Source organism: Coregonus lavaretus, assembly GCF_964263955.1.
Source record: "Coregonus lavaretus genome assembly, chromosome: 12".
In the NCBI taxonomy this organism is placed as follows: Eukaryota; Metazoa; Chordata; class Actinopteri; order Salmoniformes; family Salmonidae; genus Coregonus; species Coregonus lavaretus.
The window spans coordinates 31559318-31584299 of record NC_139999.1 but is presented as its reverse complement, the minus strand read 5'-3'; the positions used below and the strand labels follow the sequence as shown (position 1 = coordinate 31584299).

Sequence of the window (24982 nt, the reverse complement as noted above, 5' to 3'; positions counted from 1 at the left end):
ATTGAAGTGAATTTAACAGGTGACATCAATAAGAGATCATAGCTTTCACCTGGATTCACCTGGTCAGTCTATGTCATGGAAAGAGCAGGTGTTCCTAATGTTTTGTACACTCAGTGTATATTGATGTAATCTCTCGTGGACAGACTGCGTAAACATCTGACCAAATTACATGACATTTTAGTCCTGGGTTAACCTAGATTAATATTAATACAATGATAAGAGATCACATAGCATTCCTGTTCAGAGAAAATATAGTGGACTCTATGCTGATGGCGTGATCTGACTGTGGTACTGTACTATGCTCTGTTTTTACACTGTAGATCACAGTTTCTAAACTTTTTTTTACCAAGCCATCTGAGGCTCCTTTTCTACTTGTTTTCTATTTCCGCTACTCCAATGTTCTTCTTCAATGACATGGTCTCCTCTTAAAAGGCCCAATGCAGTCAAATACATGATTTTCCTGTTTTTAAATATTTCTACACTATGAGGTTGGAATAATACTGCAAAACTGTAAGAAATTATGATAATGTCCTTTTAGTGTAAGAGTGGTTTGAAAAGACCGCCTGAAATTTCAGCCTGTTTTGGTGGGATGGAGTTTTGGCCTGCCTGGTGACATCACCAGGCGATAAACAAGTTAATAGACCAATAAAAGTTCCAAACCTCTCTGCCAATAACAGCTAGTTTTCAGTTTTCCCCTCCCAAGTCAGACCACTCCCAGACAGTTCTGGTAAAATTATTGCTTGGGAAATTGCTCTTTGCTAAAAAGCTATTTGTTTCTTTTTGACCATTTTAATTGAAAACAATCACAGTAAGGTACTTTAATTGTTACCCAGAAATGATTTGATATAAAAACGGCTGCATTGGACCTTTAAGGTTTACCAACTGGGACATCACATATAAACAAAAGACAATCTCAATCGTATTGTAGAACATTTCTTATTGCGTAGAATTACTTTACTCAATTGTTGATAATTGAGCTGAACAAATCAATCATGTTTTACATTGTTCTAAAATGGAAATACATGGCAATGGGAGGGGCAAGAGTGTTGAGGTTCTACATAGATACATTAGTTATATCAGACCAGAAATGCTATCATTGACTTTTATTGGTTACTTACTCTAAAATGTTTAACAAACATGAGCCAAAATAACCTTGTACATCAGCAAGGAATACAATTCTTAATTTAAAACAAATACATAGATCTAAACAAAAATATAGTTATGTAGGTAACACTTGATATGATGTTGCCATTTTCAACCAATACAGGTTAATTAACACAATGTCCCATTTAATTGTGTGGCTCATAAGACATTGATTTGGACCATAGGCACGCCATTCAGCCATGCCCTTAGTGCAGCATCAACAACACATATAGAACCATGGAGAAAGACTGAGATTCTAGTAGCTCTGGCTCCACTGCCTTGTGCCCTGCTATCCAAGTCTATATTACACCAGGCACCAAACCAACTCTACTCTTCACTGACCAGAGGTACTCCTTGTCTTCAGAGGAACCATGTCTTGCAGTTCAATGGGCCTCCATCCGTTTCAAAATAGAAACCAGTATCTCTACATGTGTATTATATACACACACTGTACGTTTTTAGACAATGTGAAAATATGAAAACCAAACAAAGAATATATTTCCACGCATGGCAAAATAAAGCAATAGCTTCCTTACATTCTTCATGATCCAAATTCCTCCATTATATGCATTCCTTGCATATGATCGATTGATCAAAACATCTGGCATTTGAAACAAAGGCATGAAACATCCTTGTTAAAGCAGCATACTTTCACATGTTCGTACACCCTCTAATCGTGGATTTTACATGGTTTAACTCTCCATGAAACGATCCAGCTGAATTGAGCTCCTCTGAGAAACACATCAAGGACAAACAGTGGACCTGAATCCCAAGTGGCTTTCTATTGATTGATTTGTTTAGAGATAGATTATGGGGACTACAGGTCCTCTTGATGGGTGTCTATAAACCTATACACACCTAGCTGGATACTGCATGCAAAGTCACACCCACTATGTTTAAGAGCAAGTGGCAATGCACTGGTGCGTGCCGTGTCTGTGGCAGATAGCATAGAAGCTGGATAGACAGACCACAGTACAGACAGCAGTACAGACAGGTCAAGAGTAGCATGCTATGGGGAAGATATGCCTGTGTTGCAGAATTAATCTCTTGCTCCATTCCCCACATCTATCTGTCGATGTGCAACGCATTCCATCACCAGTGTCCCTGCACTCAGGAACAAAACACCCCTCCTACCTCCTCCTCGCTCGCTCGCTCTCTCTCGCTCCCCCCCCCTCTCTCTCTGTGTTAGAAAGTGCCATTTAAAAGCAGGATGACCTTTACACTAATATGATGAATGTGCTGCCATGGCTGTCGGGGGTGGGCGGGATGCATCGATTAATAAAAGAGAGACCCAATGGACAGGGTGGGGCGATCGAAGACCCGTTGGGGACATGGGGGGTGGGGAGGGGAGGTCCCCATGTTGTCACAGGCAGAGTAGGCGGGAGCCCTCGTCCCCCTCCTCACCCTCAGTCTGGGGGATGCGGGGTAGCATGGCCGAGCGGGTCAAGCCCCAGAAACGAGGAGGGGACAAGTCTTTCTTGGTGGCTGTGAACTTCCAGCCCATGTGTGACGCACAGGTACGACACTGAGCGATCGTCCAGGCATACCTGAGAGAGGGGTAAGGGAGAGAGAGCGAGGAAAAACAGAAAGAACATATCAGTCCTCATGCATTTGTGCTGCATGCCACATTTCTTCTTATTGTTGTTATAAGGCACCTGACACAGAACGAATACCCTAGTTGGTTGTCTTTCAAATCCCCCTCAACATACAGTGGCTTGTGAAAGTATTCACCCCCCTTGGCATTTTTCCTATTTTGTTGCCTTACAACCTGGAATTAAAATTGATTTTTGGGGGGTTTGTATCATTTGATTTACACAACATGCCTACCACTTTGAAGTTGCTAAATATGTTTTATTGTGAAACAAACAAGAAATAAGACAAAAAATTAAACTTGAGCGTGCATAACTATTCACCCCCCCCCAAAGTCAATACTTTGTAGAGCCAGCTTTTGCAGCAATTACAGCTGCAAGTCTCTTGGGGTATGTCTCTATAAGCTTGGCACATCTAGCCACTGGGAATTTTGACCATTCTTCAAGGCAAAACTGCTCCAGCTCCTTCAAGTTGGATGGGTTCCGCTGGCGTACAGCAATCTTTAAGTCATACCACAGATTCTCAATTGGATTGAGGTCTGGGCTTTGACTAGGCCATTCCAAGACATTTAAATGTTTCCCCTTAAACCACTCAAGTGTTGCTTTAGCAGTATGCTTAGGGTCATTGTCCTGCTGGATGGTGAACCTCCGTCCCAGTCTCAAATCTCTGGAAGACTGAAACAGGTTTCCCTCAAGAATTTCCCTCTATTTAGCGCCATCCATCATTCCTTCAATTCTGACCAGTTTCCCAGACTTTGAAGTTGCTAAATATGTTTTATTGTGAAACAAACAAGAAATAAGACAAAAAATAAAACTTGAGCGTGCATAACTATTCACCCCCCCCAAAGTCAATACTTTGTAGAGCCAGTTTCCCAGTCCCTGCCGATGTAAAACTTCCCCACAGCATGATGCTGCCACAACCATGCTTCACTGTGGGGATGGTGTTCTCCGGGTGAAGAGAGGTGTTGGGTTTCCGCCAGACATAGCGTTTTCCTTGATGGCCAAAAAGCTCAATTTTAGTCTCATCTGACCAGAGTACCTTCTTCCATATATTTGGGGAGTCTCCCACATGCCCTTTGGTGAACACCAAACGTGTTTGCTTCTTTTTTTCTTTAAGCAATGGCTTTTTTCTGGCCACTCTTCCATATAGCCCAGCTCTGTGGAGTGTATGGCTTAAAGTGGTCCTATGGACAGATACTCCAATCTCCGCTGTGGAGCTGTGCAGCTCCTTCAGGGTTATCTTTGGTCTCTTTGCTGCCTCTCTGATTAATGCCCTCCTTGCCTGGTCCGTGAGTGTTGGTGGGCAGCCCTCTCTTGGCAGGTTTGTTGTGGTGCCATATTCGTTCAATTTTTTTATAATGGATTTAAATGGTGCTCCGTGGGATGTTCAAAGTTTGATATTTTTTCATAACCCAACCCTAATCTGTACTTCTCCACAACTTTGTCCCTGACCTGTTTGGAGAGCTCCTTGGTCTTCATGGTGCTGCTTGCTTGGTGGTGCCCCTTGCTTAGTGGTGTTGCAGACTCTGGGGCCTTTCAGAACAGGTGTATATATACTGAGATCATGTGACAGATCATGTGACACTTAAATAAAGTCCACCTGTGTGCAATCTAACAAATTATGTGACTTCTGAAGGTATTAATTGGTTGCACCAGATCTTATTTAGGGGCTTCATAGCAAAGGGGGTGAATACATATGCACGCACCACTTTTCCGTTATAAATTTTTTTGAAACAAGTTTTTTTTCATTTCACTTCACCAATTTGGACTATTTTGTGTATGTCCATTACATGAAATCCAAATAAAAATCAATTTAAATTACAGGTTGTAATGCAACAAAATAGGAAAAACGCCAAGGGGGATGAATACTTTTGCAAGGCACTGTATATGGAATACCAGATAGCATTGCTCTAATCATCAGCTAATAAAGGGCTCTCTGAGGCTCTCCTTCCCAGATATTACACTGAGAAAGAACACAGACTGTGTCTAATCAATACAATGCACTCATCTCCTCTCCATTTGCTCCAGCCTTATTGCCTCCTCAGACCAAAGCCTTTGTTGGCTTTCACGTGGGAACGGCGGCGGGAGATGGAAGCAAGGCACACAGACAAACCACTCCCCTCCAGCCTCTCTCCCATCTGACACCTGTTTAATTAAGATGCTTCCCAGCGTTCTCTTCCTGGCAACAGCATACCATTTGAACTGGCTGCATGACAAGTACCACCCAGCAGCACTGGCAATTAAAATCGAGAGATGACAAACGCCAGTAGACAGCCTAAACTGCCATCTTGTGTGTCTGTTGCTCTTTCCACAACATGTCTTCTCAGAACACCTTACGCTAAGGCTGTAATAGCACCCTTCACCAGAAGAGCAGTGCGGCACAGAGAGGTTGAGTGGAGCAGAAGCCCTTTCTTCCCCCTCCCCTCCATACCTCCCCTCTGAGAGGACTTGAATAAGACTCAGCTTGACCAGAGCCAGCCCTAGGGGAGAATAAATGGAGGCCGTTTTTACTGTCATTATTATTACAGGAAGCTACCACAGAAGGCTAACACCGGCACAATTGCCTTATCTCAGGCAGAAAATGCATACTGGGGGCCGTTTATGAGGAGCACTGAGGAGTGGCGTTGGTTGAAGGGGTCTTACGTTACAGAACCACTGAGAACCAAGTGGAGCACACACACTTCTCTCCAAATAGTTCAGGCTCTATGTCAATACCTCGGTCAAGTCTGATGTTATGCACACAGGCGCCCACACACACAGCTGCTGTATGTATAAGGTATCCCCCCACAGGGGAAACAATTTTGGGCGGCAGGTAGCTTAGTGGTTAAGAGCGTTGTGCCAGTAACCGAAAGGTCGCTGTTTCTAATCCCCGAGCCGACTAGGTGAAAAATCTGTCGATGTGCCCTTGAGCAAGGCACTTAACCCTAATTGCTCCTGTAAGTCGCTTTGGATAAGAGCGTCTGCTAAATGACCAATTATTAATTATTATTATACCAAAAATGACAAACGATCCCAAAAATGACAGTACACCAAAGGGCCAGACGCTTTCGTTTCAAGTCTTTGGCAGTTATATTATTCCTAGGCCAAATAGGGTATTAAAGCGCAAATGAACCAAAAAACCAACTTCTCTGGTTGAAAACGGCCTGTGGCATCATATGAGTCAGAAACATATATTCTAGAGTCAAAATTGACTACAAAATGTAAATAGGATCATTTTGGTCATAAAGTGAGTATCGTCCAAAACTGAGATTTGCGAGATGTAAGGATTTGTGAGATGTAAGCTTTCCTTGGGTTCGGTTTATTTCAATCCTGCCCACATGCCCACAGCTGGCAGCACCCAAGTAATCATAAAATCCAGTGTATGCCCAAGGATGTTTTTCAGCAGTGCGTGGAGGCAAAGTTAGCGCAAAGGGTGCATTGCTACTTCTACCTGTTCCCATAGGCTTCCAGTCATTGAGCCCACGGCTATTGCGTCTCGGCAGAAATGTATATTTACAAAAACATGACTTTTTTAAATGATTACATGCTTTACATACTTTTTTGCAGCGGTGGCAACAATTTAGCACAGAATTCGAAGTGCAGCGGCACACGACCCGATCGTAATGCCCACTAAACAAACACATGGGTGCAGAACACACACAGACCGTGGTACATCTGGTTTCACTTTGGATATCCTTATGGGGCTGGTTAGGGACCATCAGTAAATTACACAAGGTACATGGGAAAATGTTAAAACATTTCAATAGCTCCAAATTTCAATGACTTAAAGACCTAAAACCAACTATAAATTATAGAAATTCAAATACAAAAAGCATTGAATGAGAAAACTAAAAGGTGTGCAACATGGAAATATTGTCCCATTTACATTGTGTAATTTATTGACGTCCCCAACTAGCCCCACAGAGATCGGCTATCCAAAGTCAAACAACTTTTGCGGCGGTCGCACACCAGCCGGCTGAAACTAATTGGCGAAAGTTGGTTAGCCTAGGCTACTTCCAGACACAAGACCTGGTTAGACTGTTTCAAGTTATGTAGAAGGGTGAGTGGCTCAGTTGGTAGAGCATTACGCTTGCAACGCCAGGGTTGTGGGTTCGATTCCCACGGGGGACCAGTACAAAAATGTATGCACTGGATAAGAGTGTCTGCTAAAGTAGTGCCTTAAATGTAAATGAGTGACTGTAAATGTAGTGTTTTGGCAGAGTGAATGTACAAACCGCTTTCCATGTGTGAACACACACCTCTAAGACCCAAATCTCATTCTCAGTCGCATTTCCTAAATCAGTGAGTTCAGTCCCCCTCTAATGTGTCCAAGATCACACAACCTGGGTAATGTGAGAGGTGCTAATAATGAGACTATCTTTTATAGTGCAATGTACGTGTAATGTATGCACAATGTACGTGTAATGTATGGTGGTAACTGCCAAAATAAAGGAAACACTTGAGTTGTTTGAGCTGTTATGGTGTGGGGTGCATTTTCCTGGCATGGTTTAGGTCCACTAAACCCCTTGAGCAAGGTAAAAGTCAATAAATAAACAGCCATTCTGAGTGATCACCTTCAACCTATGGTGAATCATTTCTATCCTGATGGGAGTGGTCTCTTCCAGGATGACAATGCCTCCCCCTCCACAGGACACGAGTGGTCACTGAATGGTTTGATGAGCATGAAAACAATGTAAACCATATTCCATGGCTGTCTCAGTCACCAGATCTCAACCCAATTGAACACTTATGGGAGATTCTGGAGCGGTGCCTGTGACAGCGTTTTCCACCAACATCCACAAAACGATGTGGAAGACTGATGTCGCATCCCTTCAATAGAGTTCCAGACACCTGTAGAATCTATGCCAAGACACATTGAAGCTGTTCTGGCGGCTCGTGGTGGCCCAACACCCTATTAAGACAAAGTATGTCGGAGTTTCCTTTATTTCGGCAGTTACTTGTCTGTTTACATCTGTGAGTCTGTGTATATAGAGTAGATGTCTGTCACTTGAGAATATAATTTGAGTGTAAGGCTGTGGGTGAGATTGTATAGTGTGGGGAATGGGTCAGTGTACATCAGTGTGTGAAAGCGAGGGAATGTATATGTGCGTGTCATGTATAGAGAGGCATTACCCTGGAAACCAGCTGTGGAGCGTGGACGGCCTTCCGACCAGGTTGAGGTTGCTGGCTTTGTAGACGGTCAGGGTCTCATGGACGTAGCCGTGTGGGTTGACATAGGCTGCCATGGGGCCGTACAGAGACAGGCTGCAGGAGGAGAGAGGGAGGGAGAGAGAGAGAGGGAGGGGGAGGAGCGAGAGAGGAGACATGGTAGAGATAACTTTTCTTATTGTCTAAACCAAATTGTACAAATAGCAGCTAAATTGACTGTACAAAATTACATGCAAAAAATTTTAAGTATAGAATCTACAAATATTCTAAAAGTATACAAACACACTACAATAACCCAGGCCAGGTGGCTAATGCTGTGGTAAGGTAAGGTACAGGTCAGACAGTTTAGACCAACTAAATGGGACAGTAGCCAGAGAGATGATTATGAAACGTAACTAGATGAATGTCAAACAAGAGACAACTTCTGCTTTAATCCTTCCTTCATCGCTCTCATTTGAGCAGAGTACAAATGCACCTGCAGCATCATTCATCTAGTGTGTTTGAAACGTGTACTATATTAAACACATCAGTCATCAGCTATGTACACTGAGTATACCAAACATTCGGAACACCTTCCTAATATTGAGTTTCACCCTCCCTTTTGACCTCAGAACAGCTTCAATTTGTCAGGGCATGGACTCTACAAGGTGTTGAAAGCATTCCACAGGGATGCTGGCCCATGTTGACCCCAATGCTTCCCACATTTGTGTCAAGTTGGTTGGATGTCCTTTGGGTGGTGGACCATTCTTGATACACACGGGAAACTGTTGAGCGTGAAAAACCCAGCAGCGTTGCAGTTCTTGACACACTCAAACCAGTGCGCCTGGCACCTACTATCATACCCCGTTCAAAGGCACTTAAATCACCCTCTGAATGGCACACATACACAATCAATGTCTCCTGTGTTTCGCAACACTCATCACACACACTACCAGCTCACTCTGACAACCAGTGTTAGACTACTCGACAGACACTATTCAGAGAGTCTAGGTGCATCTCTCCCTCACCTGAAGATCTCATTCTTGGTGGTGATCTCCATATCTTGGCACTGCTTGCAACACAGCGAAGTGCACTGTGGGGAAAAAATACAACAAATGTGACTTCATGTTCAATCCACCAGACTTCTGTAGCAGTAGCAAAATTGCCTGTGCTAGGAGGTTTTGGAAAAACCTGTCATGGGCCACCTCAGAAGGGCCAGGTGTTCCTCTTTATAACCCTCTTTCACCAGGCAGCAGCATGGGAGTGCATATTATCTTTAATCAGAGGAAAGAAAACCAGCTACAATAATGAAGCTAGAGAATTACCTCACATCTATCCATACTGACACACACATCCATCCTCTCCTAATGGTCATGCCCATAGAGATTCTGCTGTTCTAATCTTAGACCATTCTTATTTCATTTCTATGATCTTGCTGGAATCATGAGAGTACAAAAATAGGGAGAGTACAACAGGACTACATGCTCATGACCCATGTCTTTGTGTGTGAGGGAGTCTCTATGCTCATGATCCTTTTGTTTATGTATAGCATCTCTATGCACTTCCCGCTTGTCTCCCTCCCTCCATATGAATGAACAGAGAGAGGAAAGGAAAGATATTAGGTACACTTGTTCCTGTCTTTACATTCAGACAATTGCTGTTATGTTCCAGACATAATTCCGCTTTCAATTCCCACAGAGGTGGACACTAAGCCTCTCTGCTGGGTTTTCCTGCTGTGGCTGATGGACGCAGTGCGGAGGCAGTTTAAGCCCAAAGTCCTGAGACATATGCCAGAGCACCTTTTTCTGTTTACGTTGAATCTGAAGGGAGTCTTTGTGGGACGATGAGAGACAAGCGAGCAGTGGTGCAGGCTCTGAGTGATGAAATCATAGCAGGGGGTGCAGTGGTGAGAGTGGAGATGAGGGGGGTGATGATGATGATGATGATGATGGAGGTAGGGTTTAGGAAAGTAGCACTGTAACAGCTCTCAATGCCTGGGAGAGCTCACAAAGGAAGGCAGCATCTCCAACACACCAACTCAGAGGGGAAATTATCATCACTATACAGTATATAGGCAGCGGCTAAATATACTGCACAAAAATATAAAACCAAACAAGTGTTGGTCCCATGTTTCATGAGCGGAAATAAAAGATCCCAGAAAAGTTCCATACGCACAAAAAGCTTATTTCTCTCAAATGTGGTGCAAAAATTTGTTTACATCCCTGTTAGTGAGCATTTCTCCTTTGCCAAGATAATCCATGACACGTGTGGCATATCAAGAAGCTGATTAAACAGCATGATAATTACACAGGTGTACCTTGTGCTGGGGACAATAAAAGGCCACTAAAATGTACAGTTTTGTCACACAACACAATGCCACAGATGCCTCACGTTTTGAGGGAGCATGCAATTGGCATGCTGACTGCAGGAATATCCACCAGTTGAGTGTTAATTTCTCTACCATAAGCCGCCTCCAATGTCGTTTTAGAGAATTTGGCAGTACGTCCAACTGGACTAAAAACAGCAGACCACGTGTAACCACGCCAGCCCAGGACCTCCACAGCCGGCTTCTTTACCTGCGGGATCGTCTGAGACCAGCCACCCGGACAGCTGATGAAACTGAGGAGTATTTCTGTCTGTAATAAAGCCCTTTAATGGGGAAAAACTCATTCTGATTGGCTGGGCCTGGCTCCCCAGTGGGTGGGCCTGGCTCGCAAGTGGGTGGGCATATGCCCTCCCAGGCCCAACCATGGCTGCGCACCTGCCCAGTCATGTGAAATCCATAGATCAGGGCCTAATGAATTTATTTCAATTGACCGATTTCCTTGTATGAACTGTAACTCAGTAAAATCTTGAAATTGTTGCATGTTGCATTTATATGTTTGTTCAGTATATAACACTAGAGCATTAGAGTAGAGAGACAGGGGAGTTTGCCACAGAACAGCAGGGAGGAGTAGGGTGTCAGAGGTTAGACAGATCAGTCGGGAGTCAGAGGGTATAGCTGGATGGATGTGTGGTGTGTGTTTAGGGGTACATATCAGACAGTGTGTGGATGGTCAGTGCTATTCGGTATCCTTGGGACGTCCATACCCTAAACCCTGACCCCTACCCTTAACCATAACCCTTAATTTTAAATTACTCCAACTTCAAATGGGGTAGGGACGTCCCAAGGATTCCTGATAGCACGGACCGTGTGTGGATAAGGCTCTGTGTGTCTTAAAGATGAACAAGTCCTTGCCTGGTCCATGTGTTGAGCAGTGTGCCTGGCCTTTAAATTGTAAGGTTTAGTGATGTGTATTTATGGCTCTGTGTGTGGGCACACGTCTGTGTCTGTGCTCACCCGGGCCATGATGTCCAGCTCACAGCGCAGCCTCTGGATGGCACTCCCAATCTTCAGCAGCTGGAGCCGAAGGGCATCGTCTATGGGCAGACAGGCCGCCACTCTATAGGAGAAATCTGACAGGGAGGAGGGAGGGGGAGCGGGAATATTACAGTTCAGAATTAGAATTCCATGAAGTTGTCAGTACTACTCTAAAGATTTTATGTGGCATATATACACTGAACAAAAAAAACAAAAACAAAAATGTTTAAACCTTTATTCAACCAGGTAAGCCAGTTGAGAACAAGTTCTCATTTACAACTGCGACCTGGCCAAAATAAAGCAAAGCAGTGCGATAAAAACAACAACACAGAGTTACATATGTTGGTCACATGTTTCATGAGCTGAAATAAAAGATCCCAGAAATTGACCATATGTACAAAAAGCTTATTTCGCACAGATTTTGTGCCCAAATTTGTTTACATCCCTGTTAGTCAGCATTTCTCCTTTGCCAAGATAATCCATCCACCTGACAGGTGTGGCATATCAAGAAGCTGATTAAACAGCATGATCATTACACAAGTATACCTTCTGCTGGGGACAATAAAAGGCCCCTCTCAAATGTGCAGTTTTGTCACGCAACACAATGCCACAAATGTCTCAAGTTTTGAGGGAGCGTGCAATTGGCATGCTGACTGCAGGTATGTCCACCAGAGCTTTTGGCAGTACATCCAACCAGCTTCACAACCACAGACCATGTGTATGGCTTCGTGTAGGAGAGTGGTTTGCTGATGTCAACGTTGTAAACAGAGTGCCCCATGGTGGCGGTGGGGCTATGGTATGGGCAGGCATAAGCTATGGACAACAAACACAATTGCATTTTATCTATGGCAATTTGAATGCAGAGATACTGTGATGAGATCCTGAGGCCATTGTCATGCCATTCATCCGGCATCACCTCATGTTTCAGCATGATAATGCACAGCCCCATGCCGCAATGATCTGAACACAATTCCTGGAAGCTGAAAATGTCCTTGTTCATCCATGGCCTGAATATTCACCAGACATATCACCCATTGAGCACGTTAGGGATGCTCTGGATCGACGTGTATGACAGCGTGTTCCAGTTTCCGCCAAATATTCAGCAACTTCGCACAGCCATTGAAGAGGAGTGGGACAACATTCCATATGCCACAATCAACAGCCTGATCAACTCTATGTGAAGGAGATGTGTCGCGCTGCATGAGTCAAATGGTGGTCACACCAGATACTGACTGGTTTTCTGATCCACGCCCATACTTAAAAAAAATAGATATCTGTGACCAACAGATGCATATCTGTATTCCCAGTCATGTAAAATCCATAAATTAGGGCCTAATGAATTTATTCCAATTGACTGATTTCCTTATATGAACTGTAACTCATTAAAATCTTTGAAATTGTTCCATGTTGCGTTTATATTTTTGTTCAGTGTATATACACAGTATACATAGCCTAGAGGGCAGGCCAGGGAGTTGTACCTATAGCGTTTGTGGGGAGGGAATCATCCTTGAGGTTCTCGTCCCACTCATGGAGCTGTCTCTTCACTCTCTTCATCAGAGTCTCCTGGGAGATAAACACAAGAAACCATGTTACAAACAGGATGTGTGTCATAACAGTCACTAAACTCACTTACAGTATTTCTCTGAAACGCATTATGGAATAAATCTCCTCAATCAAGTTCCAGTGGAAATGTTATGTCTGTGCACATACAATAGTTATATCTAGCCCTGAGAGGTTAGTACACTAACCTACAGAGAAGATGAGCAGGGTATTCAGTACTCACAGAGTCATAGAGGGCGTAGACCCAGGGAGGCCATGAGGTCATGTTGGCACAGTGGAACTTCCTCTGAGGAGAACAGAGGAAAACACACTGACAACAACAGCTCAGCAGGAGAACATCTTCATTGTGGAACACAAACAACACTGGGATTCCAGGTCGCATTCAGGAGGGAGCAAGTGTATATAGAGCAGACATGTTTCCTTTTCCCATATGACAGAGAAGCATGTCTGTTCTAGCTAAAACAAGTTTATATGAATACTCCATAAGGTTGGGCCTTGATTTGAACACATCTCATGTTTTGTATGTCTCGGCCTGAAGACTGACACCTCTCCTCTGCATCTTAAATATCCAAACATCCCCCTAACAAACAATTAACCTTCCCTCCATCCCTCCCCCCGTTCTTAATTTCCACAGGAATATTGTGTGCGTGTGTCGGACCTGGCGGTAAGTGGCCCACCAGCGCTGGGCCTGTTTGCAGCTCTGGACGGGGGGTCTGGAGGAGGGGTGCATTTGGAGGCGGGACAGGGGTGTGAGCTGCACTGCAGTCAGGGGGTCCGGTAGGATCCGCTCTGGGAGGATCTGCACCTTGGCCTGTCTGATCCTGGAAGATAGTGAATAAACCCATAGGTACATATACTATGCATTTAAATTAAAGAGCAAAAGTATACTTCATCAGGGAGAGAGAGAGCGAGAGGAGATAGTCTAGGGCCTTAGTGAAAAAAACATTACGTGGTGGATTAAAGCATGAAATTTGGTACAAACATTCTTCAGGTGACATGAAAAGATCCCAGAAGGGGTGCCCGTTCTAATTTAACCAGGAATAGAGTTATTGCAAAAATCCAAAATGGCTGCCATAATATAGGTCTTCATAATATAATATGCCATTTAGCAGACGCTTTTATCCAAAGCGACTTACAGTCATGCGTGCATACATTTTTCGTGTATGGGTGGTCCCGGGGATCGAACCCACTACCTTGGCGTTACAAGCGCCGTGCTCTACCAGCTGAGCTACAGAAAAACTGTTATGAAACAGATAAAAGCATGACATTTGGTACAAACATTCCTCAGATGATATGAAAAGATCCTAGAAGGGGTGCTCATTGCAAATAGCTTGTACGAATAGCTGCATACACCGGACACAGGTTTTTTTAAAAACTCCTTTAAACTGCCATTTCATAGAATCTAGATCACAATCGCCAAACTAGCTGTGGTGACACTGGCTGAGGCTCAAAATATAAACTGCAGTGGCTGGTACATTGTGTCCACAAACGCGCTTGAGGAAATTGACATTTGCTACATTGTTCCATGTTACAATAACAAAAGTGAGTGCACAGGCTTGACTAGTCAGATTTGCAGGGATTTTATCAACCACTGTGCAGAATCTCTGCTACTAGGCCTATTTGCTTGTCGGTTTGTTTAGCGGAGAATTGGATATGTTCCCTGTGACAAAGTCATCACAAGCTGGTTACCATAAAGTAAAAACAGCCACAACCTTCCGAAATTCCACTGATAGCTAGGTGCAAGGGGAGAGAAAACGGCCAACAAGCTGCCTGACATATTTCAGTCCAAGGTAAGCTAAAATTAATGTCATTTTCACTAGGCTGTAGGCTAATAACCTCATATTTTAGGCCTACATTTAAACTAGGCTCCTTCAATGAAATAGTCTGGTGACTAACAGAACTTTGAGTTGATTAGATTGTGACAAATCTAACAAGATAGATTCCAGTCCATTTTCTCCATTTACAGTGGTATAATCATGTCAGAGGAGAAAGGCTTGCCTTTGAGATGAATAAATTCATGGATGTACAGTGAGGGAAAAAAGTATTTGATCCCCTGCTGTTTTTGTACGTTTGCCCACTGACAAAGAAATGAATAGTCTATAATTTTAATGGTAGGTTTATTTGATCAGTGAGAGACAGAATAACAAAAAATAAATCCAGAAAAAAACATGTCAAAAATGTTATACATTGATTTGCATTTTAATGAGGGAAATAAGTATTTGACCCCTTCTCAATCAGAAAGATTTCTGGCTCCCAGGTGTCTTTTATACAGGTAACGAGCTGAGATTAGGAGCACACTCTTAAAGGGAGTGCTCCTAATCTCAGTTTGTTACCTGTATAAAAGACACCTGTCCACAGAAGCAATCAATCAATCAGATTCCAAACTCTCCACCATGGCCAAGACCAAAGAGCTCTCCAAGGATGTCAGGGACAAGATCGTAGACCTACACAAGGCTGGAATGGGCTACAAGACCACTGCCAAGCAGCTTGGTGAGAAGGTGACAACAGTTGGTGCGATTATTCGCAAATGGAAGAAACACAACAGTACTGTCAATCTCCCTCGGCCTGAGGCTCCATGCAAGATCTCACCTCGTGGAGTTGCAATGATCATGAGAACGGTGAGGAATCAGCCCAGAACTACACGGGAGGATCTTGTCAATGATCTCAAGGCAGCTGGGACCATAGTCACCAAAAAATAAAAATTGGTAACACACTACGCCGTGAAGGACTGAAATCCTGCAGCGCCCGCAAGGTCCCCCTGCTCAAGAAAGCACATATACAGTTTGCCAATTAACATCTGAATGATTCAGAGGACAACTGGGTGAAAGTGTTGTGGTCAGATGAGACCAAAATCGAGCTCTTTGGCATCAACTCAACTCGCCGTGTTTGGAGGAGGAGGAATGCTGCCTATGACCCCAAGAACACCATCCCCACCGTCAAACATGGAGGTGGAAACATTATGCTTTGGGGGTGTTTTTCTGCTAAGGGGACAGGACAACTTCACCGCATCAAAGGGACGATGGACGGGGCCATGTACCGTCAAATCTTGGGTGAGAACATCCTTCCCTCAGCCAGGGCATTGAAAATGGGTCATGGATTGGTATTCCAGCATAACAATGACCCAAAACACACGGCCAAGGCAACAAAGGAGTGGCTCAAGAAGAAGCACATTAAGGTCCTGGAGTGGCCTAGCCAGTCTCCAGACCTTAATCCCATAGAAAATCTGTGGAGGGAGCTGAAGGTTCGAGTTGCCAAACGTCAGCCTCGAAACCTTAATGACTTGGAGAAGATCTGCAAAGAGGAGTGGGACAAAATCCCTTCTGAGATGTGTGCAAACTTGATGGCCAATTACAAGAAACGGCTGACCTCTGATCGCCAACAAGGGTTTTGCCACCAAGTACTAAGTCATGTTTTGCAGAGGGGTCAAATACTTATTTCCCTCATTAAAATGCAAATCAATTTATAACATTTTTGACATGTGTTTTCTGGATTTTTTTGTTGTTATTCTGTCTCTCACTGTTCAAATAAACCTACCATTAAAATGATAGACTGATCATGTCTTTGTCAGTGGGCAAATGTACAAAATCAGCAGGGGATCAAATACTTTTTTTCCCTCACTGTATGTACTCTATGACATGTATTGTCTTTTTCTTCTCTGTGCGTCTGATGACTATTTCAATGCTGATAAACAGTCCACACATGTTGAAGAGGACACCATGGTGTATAGATCGCAGGGCGTACACAGTGTACGGTAAATGACCCCCTACACATAATCATAGGTAAGTCACCAAGTGCACCAACAGGTCCAAAACATTTTGGACTCAGGGGGTCTATGTACACCTACTAATGAATAGACCGACTGAAGAGATATCATTATAAACACTATTAAATGTACATGGAACACATGGGTTTTCCATGGCAGTGAGGAGCTTAGTGATGTGAACAAGTTCTAGAACAGCTTTATCAGTGAGCGGTTGACTCCTATAATAACCAGGTGCAGCAGCCTGTTCTTCCTCTTTTTTTATTTTACCTTTATTTAACTAGGCAAGTCAGTTAAGAACAAATTCTTATTTACAATGACGGCCTACACTGGCCAAACCCGGACGACGCTGGGCCAATTGTGCGCCGCCCTATGGGACTCCCAATCACAGCCGGTTGTCATACAGCCTCTATGTCTCATTTACAGTGGGGGGGAAAAGTATTTAGTCAGCCACCAATTGTGCAAGTTCTCCCACTTAAAAAGATGAGAGAGGCCTGTAATTTTCATCATAGGTACACGTCAACTATGACAGACAAAATGAGAAGAAAAAGAATCCTGAAAATCACATTGTAGGATTTTTAATGAATTTATTTGCAAATTATGGTGGAAAATAAGTATTTGGTCAATAACAAAAGTTTCTCAATACTTTGTTATATACCCTTTGTTGGCAATGACACAGATCAAACGTTTTCTGTAAGTCTTCACAAGGTTTTCACACACTGTTGCTGGTATTTTGGCCCATTCCTCCATCCAGATCTCCTCTAGAGCAGTGATGTTTTGGGGCTGTCGCTGGGCAACACGGACTTTCAACTCCCTCCAAAGATTTTCTATGGGGTTGAGATCTGGAGACTGGCTAGGCCACTACAGGACCTTGAAATGCTTCTTACGAAGCCACTCCTTCGTTGCCCGGGCGGTGTGTTTGGGATCATTGTCATGCTGAAAGACCCAGCCACGTTTCATCTTCAATGCCCTTGCTGATGGAAGGAGGTTTTCACTCAAAATCTCACGATACATGGCCCCATTCATTCTTTCCTTTACACGGATCAGTCGTCCTGGTCCCTTTGCAGAAAAACAGCCCCAAAGCATGATGTTTCCACCCCCATTCTTCACAGTAGGTATGGTGTGCTTTGGATGCAACTCAGCATTCTTTGTCCTCCAAACACGACGAGTTGAGTTTTTACCAAAAAGTTCTATTTTGGTTTCATCTGACCATATGACATTCTCCCAGTCCTCTTCTGGATCATCCAAATGCACTCTAGCAAACTTCAGACGGGCCTGGACATGTACTGGCTTAAGCAGGGGGACACGTCTGGCACTGCAGGATTTGAGTCCCTGGCGGCGTAGTGTGTTACTGATGGTAGGCTTTGTTACTTTGGTCCCAGCTCTCTGCAGGTCATTCACTAGGTCCCCCCGTGTGGTTCTGGGATTTTTGCTCACCGTTCTTGTGATCATTTTGACCCCACGGGGTGAGATCTTGCGTGGAGCCCCAGATCGAGGGAGATTATCAGTGGTCTTGTATGTCTTCCATTTCCTAATAATTGCTCCCACAGTTGATTTCTTCAAACCAAGCTGCTTACCTATTGCAGATTCAGTCTTCCCAGCCTGGTGCAGGTCTACAATTTTGTTTCTGGTGTCCTTTGACAGCTCTTTGGTCTTGGCCATAGTGGAGTTTGGAGTGTGACTGTTTGAGGTTGTGGACAGGTGTCTTTTATACTGATAACAAGTTCAAACAGGTGCCATTAATACAGGTAACGAGTGGAGGACAGAGGAGCCTCTTAAAGAAGAAGTTACAGGTCTGTGAGAGCCAGAAATCTTGCTTGTTTGTAGGTGACCAAATACTTATTTTCCACCATAATTTGCAAATAAATTCATTAAAAATCCTACAATGTGATTTTCTGGATTTATTTTCCTCAATTTGTCTGTCATAGTTGACGTGTACCTATGATGAAAATTACAGGCCCAATTGGTGGCTGACTAAATACTTTTTTCCCCCACTGTATGTTGGAACGTAATATGAACTGAACTGTGTGACCTATATAACTATTCAATGGAGAAACTGAAATGTCCGCACCTTCCCGATCTGCAGAAACTTTAGTTGCAGCAAAAATGTTACTAAATTAAAAAGTTCCTCAGTTAAAATTCAGATAAAACTATCAGTAAACTGTGTCACATAACAACACCACCGTTTAAACTGTAGCTCAGTGCTATAAGCCAGGGGTTCTTAAACTTTTTCAGCCTGGGATCCAAATCAGAAATTCAGTGTTTTCCTGGGATCAAGCTCATGAAAACATGCCCCCTTTTGGGAGCCCTAAGCGAGATTTGGTGTGGGGGCACCACCACCTTGTGGGAAAAAGTATTGAAGTCGGAGAGATAAATTAAAGTTTTAAAGTTAATTTCCTGTAATGCTACTCATTTTGCCACAGGCAAGAGATATATTTTTTTCAGTTTTACAGATAATACACTGCAATTCTACCCATTTTGCCATGACTTATGCCATGTTAATATGACATCTGAGTGAGCGTGACTAACAAAATCAATGGAGGCCCCCTGGAGGTGCCCTGCGTGCCCGGTTGGTATTCGGCCATGATTACTACAAGTTTAAATAGCTGGCTAGACTAATTTACCAATCTAAAAATTGTTCGCTGGCTAATTGAGTGACTGGCACTAGCTTGGTTTCCATCCAATTGGTGACAGATTTTCATGGGAATATTCGAAAATCTGCATAAAAACAATCTCCTCCAGAGATGTGTTTCGATAAAATTGGCTTGTTGCAGATAAGGCTGTGCGTGACGACGTAGTGCACATAAAAATAACTTTTGCGGTTAAATTCCCATGTACTGAATAACAAATACAAGTTAAATGGATTTCCATCACATTTTCAACTCTACTGATGGTTTTGTCATTTACATTTACGTCATTTAGCAGACGCTCTTATCAAGAGCGACTTACAATTAGTGAGTGCATACATTTTTCATGCATACACCCTGTGGGGTGTCACAATAAATGTAGCGTTATATAGCGAATGTGCCCACTCTGGTATTGGCACGTGCTCTCTAGCCAACAGCTTGCAGAAACAGTGTGGGTATAGTCGACATGATTATATTATTATGGATTATTAAAAGTGTGAGAATGTTTATTTGTCAAATGGCAGCCAAGCATCGATCATCATGTCACCAGAATAAGACCCTTGATATTTACTGGAAAGGAGCATCAAGCTCATCACCTTGCACTTTCACCACCCTGTGAAGTTCATCATAATTTATTTAATCTGTAGCCGAATAAACTGCTTTCCCAAGTCGTAGTAGGAGGACCACAACATTTTAAATCAGGTGACGCCAAGTTTACTTCAAAATGATGATTATTATACTGACCAAAAATATAAAACACAACATGCAACAATTTAAATAATTTTACTGAGTTACAGTTCATATAAAGAAATCAGTCATTTGAAATAAATAAATTAGGCCCTAATCTATGGATTTCACGACTGGGCAGGGGCGCAGCCATGGGTGGGCCTGGGAGGTTATAGGCCCACCCACTTGGGAGGCAGGCCCACCCACTGGGGAGCTGGCCCAGCCAATCAGAATGGGGTTTTCCCCACAAAAGGGCTTTATTACAGACAGAAATACTCCTCAGTTTCATCAGCTGTCTGGGTGGATGGTCTCAGATGATACCGTAGGTGAAGAAGCCGGATGTGGAGGGCTGGCGTGGTTACACGTGGTCTCAGTTGTGAGGCCGGTTGGACGTATCGCCAAATTCAACGTTGGAGGCGGCTTATGGTAGACAAATTAAAATTAAATTATCTGGCAACAGCTCTGGTGGACATTCCTGCAGTCAGCATGCCAATTGCGCACTCCCTCTAAACTTGACATTGTGTTGTGACAAAACTGCACATTTTAGAGTGGCCCCAGCACAAGGTGCACCTGTGTAATGATCATGCTGTTTAAATCAGCTTCTTGATATGCCACACTTGTCAGGTGGATGCATTATCTTGGCAAAGGAGATATGCTCACTAACAGGGATGTAAACAAACTTGTGCACAAAATGAGAGAAATTAGCTTTTTGAGCGTATGAACAATTTCTGGGATATTCTATTTCAGCTCATGAAACATGGGACCAAGACTTTACATGTTGCGTTTATATTTTTGTTCAGTATATTTTTGTTCAGTATATATAAGCATAAAAGCATTTCCACTGCCATTTCTCACATAATACAGTGCCTTGCAAAAGTATTCATCCCCCTTGGCGTTTTTCCTATTTTGTTGCATTACAACCTGTAATTTAAATGGATTTTTATTTGGATTTCATGTAATGGACATACACAAAATAGTAAAAATTGGTGAAGTGAAAAAAATTACTTGTTTCAAAACATACAAAAAAATAAATAGCTCCACAGCAGAGATTGGCGTATCTGTCCATAGGACCACTTTAAGCCGTACACTCCACAGAGCTGGGCTTTACGGAAGAGTGGCCTTTAAGCCATTGCTTAAAGAACAAAAAAAGAAGCAAACACGTTTGGTGTTCGCCAAAAGGCATGTGGGAGACTCCCCAACCATTTGGAAGAAGGTACTCTGGTCAAATTGAGCTTTTTGGCCATCAAGGAAAACGCTATGTCTGGCGCAAACCCAACACCTCTCATCCCGAGAACACAATCCCCACAGTGAAGCATGGTTGTGGCAGCATCATGCTGTGGGATGTTTTACATCGGCAGGGACTGGGAAACTGGTCAGAATTGAAGGAATGATGGATGGCGCTAAATACAGGGATTTGAGACTGGGACGGAGGTTCACCTTCCAGCAGGACAATGACCCTGAGCATACTGCTAAAGCAACACTCGAGTGGTTTAAGGGGAAACATTTAAGACCCATGGGCGGCGCACAATTGGTCCAGCGTCGTCCAAGGTAGGGGAGGGTTTGGCCGGCAGGGATGTGAGTTTGTTTCCCACGGGGGGCCAGTATGAAAAAAAAAAATGAAAAAACATGTATGCATTCACTAACTGTAAGTCGCTCTGGATAAGAGCGTCTGCTAAATGACTAAAATTTAAATGTAAATGTCTTGGAATGGCCTAGTCAAAGCCCAGACCTCAATCCAATTGAGAATCTGTGGTATGACTAAAGATTGCTGTACACCAGCGGAACCCATCCAACTTGAAGGAGCTGGAGCAGTTTGCCTTGAAGAATGGGCAAAGATACCAGTGGCTTGATGTGCCAAGCTTATAGAGGCATACCCCAAGAGACTTGCAGCTGTAATTGCTGAAAAAGGTGGCTCTACAAAGTATTGACTTTGGGGGGGGTGAATAGATCACGCACGCTCAAGTGTTCTGTTATTTGTCTTATTTCTTGTTTGTTTCACAATAAAATATATTTTGCATCTTCAAAGTGGTAGGCATGTTGTGTAAAACAAATGATACAAACCCCCAAAAAATCAATTTTCGTTCCAGGTTGTAAGGCAACAAAATAGTAAAAATGCCAAGGGGGGTGAATACTTTTGCAAGCCACTGTACATTTTACAGACACAAAAAGATCCCACCTTGTCTAATGTATTTTGTTTTGTCAAGATTTTTGGAAAGGTTACCGAGAAATTAGCTGTTTCCATCAGGCCTGTCGTGAAATGTTTTATCCGACGTACTTTACTTGCATAAAAAGGCAGGATGGAAACCTGGTCAGTGACTGAAATACCAAGAGAAATTGCTGATGCACAACCAAATTTCAAAATTGCACCTCGTGTATTCTACTATTCTAACTCTCAACAGGAAGTTGAGACCCACCCCCCCGACCCATACTTTAAATAAGAAAGGCTGCTATTAGCCATCCTTTTGGAATTGTCCTGTGAGTGCATCCAATAGAACTCTCCCAGTGGGACACATCCACGTATTTGGGAAACAAACACTGCTGTAACTATATACTGCTGGTCACAAAACAATCGGTTTACCAGTGTCTGTGGATATATGATTGTCCACCCCTTATAGGGAAGTGTCTTATGTGCCTTTCCACTCAGATGATACAAATAAAGTGAGTTTTCCATCTTGTGGTTACTTGTGGTATCACTTCCAAAATATTTCCTTCTCATGCATCATCTCTACTTATAAGGCCATGAAGACAATGCCTTTATGAATCTGAGAATGATAATGAAATTCAGAGTGAAGCTCAACTGATAGACAGATTGGATAGATGTTGGTCTGTGTCTTATTATCTGTTTTACTCATTATAATGCCCAGGTTCTACGAGGTTCTAGGCCGTTCTGGTCTGGTCAGTAACATTTAGTTCCACTCACCCGTCTGCCTGGGTTCTAATCTCATGGACCTTGAACCGCTGCCGTCCGACTGCCTTCACTTTGACTGTCTCAATGCCGTACTCCTGCTCCTCCCGGTAAGCATAGATCTCAGCCGTCGTCCCAAACTCTGCCTGCACCTCACCTGTTTCACTGGGAGGGGGTACAGAGACACACATCTATTTAGCAACACCCTTCTGTGCTCTACTCTAGCCATGCTCACACGCAGCGCAATACACACCAATCCAATGCATTCAAATACATGACAGAGAAAGAGCAAGAGAAAACATTGTGGAGAGGGGTAGTCAATTGGAATGCAGCCCATTACGATTCACACTCTTGCTGAACCCATACACACTCCCTCCCCCTCTCCCGTCCTCCTCCTCTCTCCCTCCATACCTGTGTGCGAGAACAGCAAAGGTGCGGTCTCTCTGGATAATGCTGCGCATCATGCTGACCTCCTGCGGTCTAAAGAGCTGCAGCGGCAGGGTCTGTCCTGGGATCAGCATGACAGCTGTGAACGGCAGCACTGGGATGGTCTGGCAGCTGTCGTCATCGTGCACTGTGCGCCCATGAAACTCCTCCATGTCTGAGCCCAGGTACTGGGAGGGAAGTGGGGGGGGGGCGGGATTAGAGGGAGAGACATTATCAGATACATGAAGAAACAACACTACTGGAATCAGTAGGCAAATCTAACTGCGCCACTTATTTGAATAAATTACAGACTAAGTGACTAAAGGCACAAGGGATGCATTTCCCAGATACGGAAAGAAGAATAAGTACTGTGTAGAAATCCCCACACTGAATACTGATACAGCTGCACAACAATACTTTGTAGAAGTAAATATAAAACCCACAGCATGTGACGTTGGAAGACTGGGGTCAAAGTTTATGTTTGGTTTTTCTGCATTCTCACTGTCACGGTCTTCAGTCTCCATCTCATTCTCCTCTTCCTCTTCATTTTCTGTAAGAATAATAGTGAGTGGCAAGCAATACATACTTAAACAAGCAAATATGTACTTTCTCTTTCACTACAAATTACCCCATTTAAAAAAAATTATACTACTAATATTTCCCTTAGTCATTGTGTTGACAATAGCACAACCTGTTGGACATGAAGATGAATACCTTTGATCACACACACACACTGACCAGAAAACCTAGCTCTGTCAAGCTATTGCATCTCTATGCCAAGTAGACTGACATGACTAGCAGCTGGGAATTAAATCACATTAGCATACATGGTAGCTAGCTAGCTAAATAGACAGTTTACTTACAGTCTGTTGAAACAATTCCATAGCTAGCTAGCTATGTAATTAGAAAGATATTAGAAATTATAAAACAAGCAATCAATCCGTAAAGATAAAAAACTTGCTTCACTGCGACAGCGATTGAGTGAGTTGATTATGCTCTGTCACTTGAAGTGGAGTGTGGCCTCGATTCTTTGCAGAATAGAAAACTGATTTTGGCGTGCATAACGAAGCTTTACCATTTACAATAACCAACGTATGCTTCAGTACACTAGTTTACCAATGCAATTAAATTGAAGACACATTTACCGGGTAAGAGCTGTAGTTGGTTGCCCATGTTGTCGTTGATATTGTTGTCGCCTCCACCCCTCTCGTCGGCCATATCCTTCTGTTTACACCAGACTGTAAAAAATAGGTTTACACTCTTCTTTCTCTGTGGTGTCTTATCGCAGGGTGTGGGTCGAAAACGACTCACTATCGTCCCTCAGTGGAAGGAGTTAGTCTTGTTTTCCGGTTCTCAAAATTAATTATACATTTTGGGTATGGGAATTATTATTTTCAAGTTTCAAAGTTTATTCGCCACGTGCACAGGATACAGCAGGTGCAAACCCGAACAATATTTTAAAAATTAAACCACACAAAAACTACAATGTGAGTTAGAAACACGAGAATGCAAGTATATACAGGTCACTGCCAGTCCCTCACTAAATGTGCAGGGGTACTGGAGTGGTTGAGGTGGGTTTATAAATAAAAAGTGACTGGTAGTAGAATATACATGTAAACCAGGCTGAAAAGTGACTGGTCGCAGGAATATATAAATACTTATGGTAATATGAAACATGTATTTTTACCACTCTAATTACGTTGGTAACCAGATTATAATAGCAATAAGGCACCTCGGGGGTTTGTGGTATATGGCCAA

At 43.2% G+C, this 24982-nt stretch overlaps 1 protein-coding gene across 1 annotated transcript; it reads right to left on the bottom strand.

Annotated features, from left to right (window-relative positions):
- Window positions 1-920: 920 nt before the first annotated feature.
- On the bottom strand, window positions 921-24451 carry crbn (cereblon). Its single transcript, XM_084173495.1, has 11 exons — window positions 24370-24451; window positions 23668-23774; window positions 23210-23412; window positions 22814-22963; window positions 13439-13601; window positions 13004-13066; window positions 12699-12783; window positions 11200-11315; window positions 8888-8952; window positions 7845-7976; window positions 921-2690 (listed from the first exon to the last, which is right to left on the bottom strand). Exons 1-11 carry the CDS (start codon window positions 24440-24442, stop codon window positions 2507-2509), a joined length of 1341 nt encoding a protein of 446 aa, XP_084029621.1. The 5' UTR covers window positions 24443-24451; the 3' UTR covers window positions 921-2506.
- Between the last annotated feature and the right edge of the window lie 531 nt (window positions 24452-24982).